Source organism: Trichomycterus rosablanca, chromosome 17 (assembly GCF_030014385.1).
Source record: "Trichomycterus rosablanca isolate fTriRos1 chromosome 17, fTriRos1.hap1, whole genome shotgun sequence".
Classification (NCBI taxonomy): Eukaryota; Metazoa; Chordata; class Actinopteri; order Siluriformes; family Trichomycteridae; genus Trichomycterus; species Trichomycterus rosablanca.
The window spans coordinates 678,388-687,500 of record NC_086004.1 but is presented as its reverse complement, the minus strand read 5'-3'; the positions used below and the strand labels follow the sequence as shown (position 1 = coordinate 687,500).

Below are 9,113 nucleotides of genomic sequence, written 5' to 3'. Positions count from 1 at the left end.
CCTGAGATTCTCTTGAGATCTTTCTGAGATCCTCTCGAGATCTTCCTGAGGTGCGTTGCTGGGATGAAAAACGGAGCAAAAAAAAATTATTTAGCAGCTGCTCAATCTTCCAGTGTTCTCCAGTGTTTGGTTGCCATTACTGGTCCATTTTTCATACACCACACAGCCAAAAGTATGTGGACACCTCTCCTAACTTATTTTGGGGTGAGCAACTACAGGAAGTGAAAAATGAACCCAAATTCAGGATGCATGAATGAGGTTGAACGACGCTGTAACTCCACACTGACGCCAGTGGTTTTTGAATAGGATCTGTGTTTTTATATGAATGTATTGTGAGGAACATCTAACTGGATCGTCTGGTTTTGGTCTGTAGGAGAAGAACAGGATCCCCGTTTTTGGAACATCAAGGCGAAGCAGGCTCTGATCTCGGCTCTGTCTCTGAAACCAAACGTTCACCGAGCCAAAAATCTGATCCTCTTCCTGGGAGATGGTGAGTACTGAGCTTTTAAATGATGTTAAGCATGGTGGGTCTCAGTGTTGATTGAGTAGAAGCATCATTGAGTAGAACACCACATGTTTTCACCGGGTCTCTGTGGTTCTGTGGTGGATTTTGCACCAGTCGAGCATTAACAGTAAAAACTGATAAAGGTGATAATGAGAGAGTCGCTTATCAGCTCCTGCAGGGTCGTTAGTCCATAAACTCCTGATATTACATTTACATTTTCAGCATTTAGCAGACGCTTTTATCCAAAGCGACTTACACAATGAGCAATTGAGGGTTAAGGGCCTTGCTCAGGGACCCAACAGTGGCAACTTGGTGGTGGCGGGGCTTGAACCGGCAACCTTCTGTTTACTAGTCCAGTACCTTAACCACCGAGCTATCACTGCCCATTGACCTGATGATGATGATGACACGAGGACTGATAGTCTTCACCTGTAACAGTAATACTTAACAGTGGCCGTGAGCTTCTGATTATTTTATTATATGATTCTGATCTGTTTCACTTATTGAGGTTAAGATTAAGATTTTGACTGTGTCAATAATCACGTCTGTACAAACTCACAGATTTGGTGGAATCTCAGATTCTGTCAAAAACAGTTTAAACCAGAGTAGAATATTATTATTATTATTATTTATTTTATTTATTTATTTATTTTTTAATTTCATTATATTATTTTTTTTATTTCATTATATTATTATTATTATTAATATTATAATTATGATAATAATAATAATTATTATTATTATTATTATTATTAATAACCATTCCATCATTATTTATTTATTTATTTATTTTTTATGAATAACTATTATTATTATTACATTTTATTAAAATTATTATATATTAAATAATTTTATTACATTGTTAAAACCAAATTGTTAATATTCAATTACAGTATTTTATATTGAATATTTATTTATTATTTATTATTTTTTTAAATCTGTTGCATTTAAGCAACAAAACACAAAAAGATTTTGTTGATTGATTTCACGTCTTTACAAAATAATAATAATAATAATAATAATAATAATAATATAATGAAATAAAAATAATAATAGTAATAATAATAATCTACAAGAGATGTGGAGGATGAGGTGTGTGTGTGTGTGTGTGTGTGTGTGTAATAAACTCGTTATAACATTGTTTGAGTTCACAGTCCGACTTTATAACCTGACTAATCTCTCGTGTGATTGTTGATTAGATGATTATAAATCAGAATATAGTTTGTGGTTGTGCACTGTGGTTGTGGTTGTGCACCGTTACTTAGCAACAGGACCCAGCGTAATACAGGTGACGTTATCAGGTGATTAGAGCAGGTGATTCTGATCCCTGCAGTTCCAGTGGGAACACGTGTCACATGAGTCACACTTGGGGGGTAAAAAGAGGAACCGGGTACATTTTGGGCAGCTCATGGTCAAAAGTATGTGGACAGCTGACTTTTATCTCATTCCAGCTTCAACATTTCTGTGAAGGTCAATTTTTATACCAAAATCAGCACTTGTGAGGTCAGACAGTGATGATGGAGAAACTCCTGGTTCTTAGTCAGTGTTCTAATTCATCCCGAAGGTTTTCAGTACGGCTGAGGTCAGGGCTTTGTGCAGGAGTTCCTTTACACCAATGCTTCATGCACTGAGGCACATGCTGGAACACTTATGTTTACACAGTATTTAGCAGATTTAGCAGTTGAGGGTTAAGGGCCTCACTCAGGGGCCCAACAGTGGCAGCTTGGTGGTGTTTGGGCTTGAACCAGCAACCCTCTTATTACTAGTCCAGCACGTTAACCACTAAGCTTCCGCTGCTCGATCACACAGATGATGTGGTGAATAACTGAGATGGATTATTTTTGGCAGGAATGGGAATTCCGACGGTGACGGCGGCCCGGATCCTGAAGGGGCAGCTGGAGGGTAAAACCGGAGAGGAGAGCAGACTGACCATGGAGATGTTTCCTCACCTGGCTCTGTCAAAGGTCATCATCATCAAACACTTCAAACACTCACATCAATCAACCATGACATGCTTCTGAGTGTGCAGCAACAGTTTAGGGAAGGTCCACAAACCAAGAAGCTTCAGTGTCCTGCACAGAGCCCTGACCCCAGCCCCACTTAACAGCTCTGGAATGAACCGGAATACCAACTGATTAATCGATGCCCAGCCATACAATTGCTGTCATCTTTTGACCGAACGGGTACAAATCCCCACAGACGCACTCCAAAGTCTTGTGAGAAGCTCCTCAGAAGAACGGCTTTTGTTCTACCTGAAAAGATCACACAGACGTCTCCCTGTTTTAATTATATTTGTTTTTGAAATGAGACGTCCAACAAGCTCACATTCATTGCAGCATTGTGCATCAACAGTTTAGGGAAGTCCCCATCTCTTCCAGCACAAATCGAGCTCTATAAAGACCTGGTTTGACTGGTAGTGTGCAGAGGAGCTCCAGTTGCTCTACACAGAGTCCTGGTCTCAACCTGACACAACACGTCCAACATCAGTGCATCACCGACCTCACTCTGACCCTTACTACTGACGGTAAGGGCACAAATTCCCACAGAAACACTCCAAAGTCTTGTAGAAATACATCCCAGAGCTGTGGATGATATTAAAGCTACAATAGAAAAATGATTCAATATGAACAAACACAGTTTTGGAACTAGATGTCCGACACGCTCATGCTCAGGCGTCCCAATACTTTTGACCATGTAGTTTAGTTTTAAAACTGGTGGGTGGAGGAGGTGGAACACACGTGCCTCTGATTATCAGAGTAAACATGCAGATCCTAATCAGAGTTCAGATCAAGGGTCAAGAAACAGTCGCATGGAGTTATAAACGGGCGTGTCCATGATCGTAAATCCAAACAACGGGTCAGGAGCCGAAATCTGGAGAGGAACAAGGAACCAGGAACAGGGAACCAGGAACAGGGAACCAGGAACAGAGAACCAGGAGCAGGGAGCCAGGAACAGGGAACCGGGAACCAGGAACAGAGAACCAGGAGCAGGGAACCAGGAACAGTGAGCCAGGAACACAGAACCAGGAACTGAGAACCAGGAACCCAAGGTTAATGTTCATCAGCCCATGGATCTTGCATGGGGTAACAAAAACACACCTCCAGGATCACTGGGCACGAGACAACATCTTCAACAGCACCTGCTCCCATCATCCAAGTGTGTGGAACCTTCATGACCTTCATGAAACCACAAATCATCTCACAAGGTTCCTCAACTGGCTCTTAGACTTATAATCAGAAGGCCAAGAGACCAAAGATCACTACAAAAAGTCTCAGGATGACCTGAAATCAGCAGGAGCAACAATTACTGAGTAAACAATAAGCAGAGAACAGAACCGCAAACATCTCCATCATCATCTTTAAGTCAATCATCTCCATCATCTTCTTCATCATCTTCATCATCTCCATTATCTCATTTTTCTCTATTATCTCCTTCATCTCCATCATCTCATTCATCTCCATCTCATTTTCATCTCAATCATTTCATTCATCTCCTTTATCTCTATGATCTCCTCCATCTCCATGATCTCCATTATCTCCTTCATCCTTTTCATCTAAATCATCTCATTCCTCTCAATCATCTCCTTCAGCTCATTTATCTCCTTCATCTACCTCAACATCTTCATCTCCTTCATCTAAATCATCTTCATCATCCTCAAAATCTCCTTAATCTTTATCTCCATCATTTCCATTACCTTCTTAATCATCTCCTTCATTTCCTTCATCTCCATCATCTCCATCATCTCCATTATTTCCTTTATCCTTTTCATCTCCATCATTTCAATTATACCCTTCATCTTCTTCATTTCATTTATCTACTTCATCTACCTCAACATCTTCATCTCCATCATTTCCTTCATGTCAATCATCTTCATCATCTCCGTAATCTCCTTCATCTCCATCATTTCCATCACCTCCTTAATCATCTCCATCATCTCCATCATCTTCATCATCTCCAGCATCTTCCTCCACTGATCCTGATCTGATTTGAATCTGTGGACTGATTTCTGGTTGCAGACCTATAACGTGGACCAGCAGATGCCGGACAGCGCTGGCACAGCGACGGCGTACCTGTGTGGCGTGAAGGCTAATTATGGGACGATGGGTCTGAGCGCGGCGGCGCGGCGGTATCAGTGCAACACCACCGCGGGTAACGAGGTCAAATCGGTCCTACACCGAGCCAAAGCTGCAGGTACTGAAACGTCCCTCAGCGTTAATGAGATCTGAGATATAGCCAAAAATATGTGGACGCCCTCTTAATGATTGAGTTCAGGTGTTTTAGCCACGCCCACCGCTGTCTGCTGTAGTGTAATTACATGTGCTGTTTCTCTGCAGGAAAGTCCGTGGGCATCGTGACCACCACACGAGTGCAACACGCCTCGCCCGGCGCAAACTACGCCCACATCGCAGACAGAGACTGGTACAGCGATGCCAGCCTGACCCCGGACGCAGTGACCGAAGGCTGCAAGGACATCGCCTACCAGCTCGTCCACAACACCGACATCGATGTAAGAACCCCGGAGTCTCCTCAGATTTATACTCCTCACTGTACACACGGCCGCTCGGGTGGCGTCTGGGTTCTGATGATCGGGGTTTTATCTGCTGCAGGTGATTTTAGGAGGAGGGAGGATGTACATGCTCCCCAAAGAGACCACAGACCCCGAATATCCCACAACAAAAGGAGACCGACTGGACAAGACCAACCTGATCGACGTCTGGATCAACAAAAGAAAAGTACATCTTTATTTATTATTATTATTATTATTATTATTATTATTATTATTATTATTATTGTTATTATTATTATTATTATTATTATTATTATTATTATTATAATTATCGTTATTATTATTATTATTATTGTTGTTATTATTATTATTATTATTATTATTATTATTATTATCATTATTATTATTATTATTATTATTATTATTAATTACTTTATCCCACTACTACAGGAATCCAAAGTTCAAACCACCATTGATGCTATCAGCCAGTCAGGCTCCTACATTCAGACATGATCAGCTGTGTCTGAGGGGGGATCACAGGCGGGATCGCTTCTCTCATCTCCTGTTGCTTAATCATAAATTTCCTGAACGTTTGATGACTTTTGTTTTATTTTTTTCCCAGAATGCTCAGTACGTATGGAACAAATCTCAGTTTGATGCTGTGGATGAAACTAAAACTGATTATTTAATGGGTAATTAAGCTTTTTTCATTCATTCATTTGGACACGCTGGACTTTATTAACATTACTGGACAGTGTTGAAGAGCCACACTAAGCTCTATGTGACCCCCCCCCCCCCCCCCCCCAGTATCACGATGACACAATAAAAATCTCTTTTCTCTCTTTGCGTGCTTGTTTAGGACTTTTTGAGCCCAAGGACACCAGGTACGAGCTGGACAGGAACCCGGACACAGATCCGTCCCTCACTGAGATGATGGAGAAGGCCATCAAGATCCTCAGGAAGAACCCTAAAGGATTTTACCTGTTTGTGGAAGATAAGTGTCACATCAGCACCTCACAAAATCTAAACCTGGAACTCCTGAGCAGTGGCAGCATAATAAAAATACACTCTGTGATCAAAATAATAATAATAATAATGATTCCTCATAATAATGAATATATTGAATAATAACGTAGTAATGTTTATTGGTGTGTGTGTGTGTGTGTGTGTCCTGACTGTAAGTGGTAGAATAGATCACGGACATCATGACAGCAAAACTAAGAACGCTCTGTACGAAGCGGTGGAGTTCGATCGCGCCATCACCAGAGCGGCCGAGCTAACCAGCGAACTCGACACCATGACGGTGGTCACGGCTGATCACTCGCACGTCTTCTCTTTCGGAGGGAACTCACCCAGGGGCAATCCGGTGTTAGGTAGGGTGTACATCGTCTCTGAAAACATTCACTCTCTTTAGTCGACCTTGTGACAGTTCTTTATATATACTGTATATATTTTTTTTTCCTTTATGCATTTTCTCCCCTTTTTCTCCCGACTGTTTAGCACGTCCAGTTGCCCAATTGTGTCACGCTTCCTCTCCACTAATGCCGATCCCTGCTCTGATTTGAGGAGAATTAAGCTAACCCACGCCCCCTCCGACACGTGGGCGTCAGCAGTACGCATTTTGTCACCCACACTAGGTGAGTGCATATATGCTGATCAGCCCTGTGTACGGAGAGACACACCCTGATCAGCACTCTCTCCCCGTCTCTGTGCAGGCGCCATCAATCAGCCAGCAGAGGTCGTAGTGCCCCACCCCTATATGAACAACAGGCCAATCGTCGTTCATGTGGCCGCTCAGCCCAGCCGGATGGCGGATCTGAGACTCAATACGATGTATTCGAAATCCCAGCTCTGGTGTGCTAGCGTGTGTTTTTATCGCTGAGCCACCTGAGCGGCCTATATGTCATTTCTTAAGGCTGTGGGACTCCAGTGAACCACAGCGAGAGCCATTATGTCAGAACTAAGAAAACCTGGAACGGAATTAAATCTTTCTAGACATTTTCTACCTAAAGAATTCAGAAGAACATCAAGGGAAGAGATAAAATATAAGACTCTAGTGCTAGAAATTTTTGCCTTAAAATAAACAACAACATCACAATTCTGTTCAGGAATTTCCACTAAAATGGGCAGCGATAAAATACCCTTCACCACAGCTCTGTATGGGAACGGACCTGGATACATCAACGGAAGCAGACCGGACATCAACTACACCGTTACCAGTAAGTTCACTTACTTTTTACAGTCCCATTTTTTAGCTTCATATGCTACGTTTTGTACATACGGTAATACATATTGCACTATATCCATGCTGGACGAGGACAGCCCAGACTAGCACACAGCCCCCAACCATTTCTTTTTACCAGACAGTGCTGGATTCTCACATTTAAACACACTTTATACTCTTTATTGCTCTACTGTTTGTGCTGCGTCGCTGTTGCATCGTTTTACAAAGGTTATAAACCCTATATGGACAAAAGTATTGGGACACCACGTCTAATTTTTGAATTCACGCGTGTTTCAGGCACAGCAGTTACTAACAGGTGTGATTAATCAATCATATATAGAACATTTCATGCTTCTGACTTTGCAGCAACAGTTTAGGGAAGGCCCTTTCCTGTTCCAGTATGACTGTACCCCTGTGCACAAAGCAAGTTCTATTATGAGTATGATTTACTGCAAGCGGATTACTTCTCTGTTTCCAGATAAACAGGGCGAGTTTGTCTGCACCCATTAAAAAGTATGTGAAGCAGGCGTCTCTTACCAAGGTAATTAACTGGTAATTAAGTGTTTTTTTCTCTCTGGTTCTCAGGCAGTACCGGATACATTCAGCAGTCGGCCGTCCCTCTCTCGTCTGAGACCCACGGCGCCGAGGACGTCGCTATCTTCGCTAAAGGCCCGATGGCTCATCTGTTCCACGGGGTTCAGGAGCAGAGCTACATCGCCCACGCCATGGCCTACGCCGCCTGCATCGAACCCTACGCCGAATGTAATTTAGAGCCAGTTACAGAACCGGATCACGCCGTGTCCATCCAGATCAGCATCGCTGTGATCCTGCTCGGCCTCGCAGCCTCTCTCACCCAGCTGATCTAAGACTTTGTGATGAAAGTTATTTAAGGATTCGTGCTGATTAAATAATGATAAATATTTTGACCACAGACTCGTTTTCCCTTGAACTGTGACTCTATAAAACAATAAAACAGATGCATGCCAATTAGAATCGACCAATAACAGTTAAACCATTAATTACAATATTATTTATTAAAAGTGATAAATGATTTATAATACACAGGGTTTGTTTATTTTTTCCAGAACAGGTAGAAGCTGCTGAGTCCCAAATATTACAATCGCACTCACAACTTCTTCACACTTTAAAATGAATTATTAAAACAATGGCCATTAATGTAAGCTTAAGGCTTCTGAAAAGGTTTTCTTTCAAATTCTGAAGTGTGTCTGTGGGAATTTGTGCATATTTAGTCAAAAGAGCTATTGTGAGATAATGTTAAGTAAAAAGACACTGTGCTCGATGACTTTCTACACACCAAACCATGCCTCGCTGAACCTTGCTTTGTACTGTAATGTAATTATGTATAGTTGAAGAATCCTCATTCTTTTTAAAACGTATATTTCCTGCCATTAAATGCTGCTCAGGTACAAAGCTGATTTCCAATGAAATTGCGTGTTGTTGGAACAAAGTTGGAAGCTTATACTTTTTTTATTCAGTAACAGCAGGGGTGTCCACATACTTTTGCCATCGTGAAGACCTGCTGTGATTTGTAAATGTCATTTTCCTGATGCAGTAACACAGTTTTACCAGCAGATGCCGCCAGATCTCAACGTTCCAGAAGATTCTAAACCCGATCGTTTTCTAAAATGATTCATAATAGAGCGTCACAATTAATCGTATTTAAATCGAAATCACGGTTTTTGGCTTCATACATTTACTAAACAAAAAAGTACAGGGTTCAATTTTTTTAAGATTAGTATATTTATTTATTATTATGTCACATTTAAATTGTTTTGAATTGATTGTTGCATTCATTTACATCTCATCTTCATGTGTTAGCTTTTACTTGCATTGCAGTAATTAAAATAGATAGAGAG

General features: G+C 41.4%; 1 protein-coding gene across 1 annotated transcript in view; it reads left to right on the top strand.

Moving 5' to 3' along the window:
* Window positions 1-8,102, top strand: part of LOC134331825 (alkaline phosphatase-like) — a 14,672-nt gene extending 6,570 nt beyond the window's left edge. Inside the window, exons 4-13 of the mRNA XM_063013359.1 lie at window positions 374-490; window positions 2,354-2,469; window positions 4,522-4,696; window positions 4,840-5,012; window positions 5,113-5,238; window positions 5,635-5,704; window positions 5,872-6,010; window positions 6,195-6,385; window positions 7,121-7,231; window positions 7,822-8,102. Of these exons, the coding sequence (XP_062869429.1) occupies window positions 374-490; window positions 2,354-2,469; window positions 4,522-4,696; window positions 4,840-5,012; window positions 5,113-5,238; window positions 5,635-5,704; window positions 5,872-6,010; window positions 6,195-6,385; window positions 7,121-7,231; window positions 7,822-8,102 (1,499 nt within the window). The remainder of the gene's footprint in view (window positions 1-373; window positions 491-2,353; window positions 2,470-4,521; window positions 4,697-4,839; window positions 5,013-5,112; window positions 5,239-5,634; window positions 5,705-5,871; window positions 6,011-6,194; window positions 6,386-7,120; window positions 7,232-7,821) is intronic.
* Window positions 8,103-9,113: the final 1,011 nt, after the last annotated feature.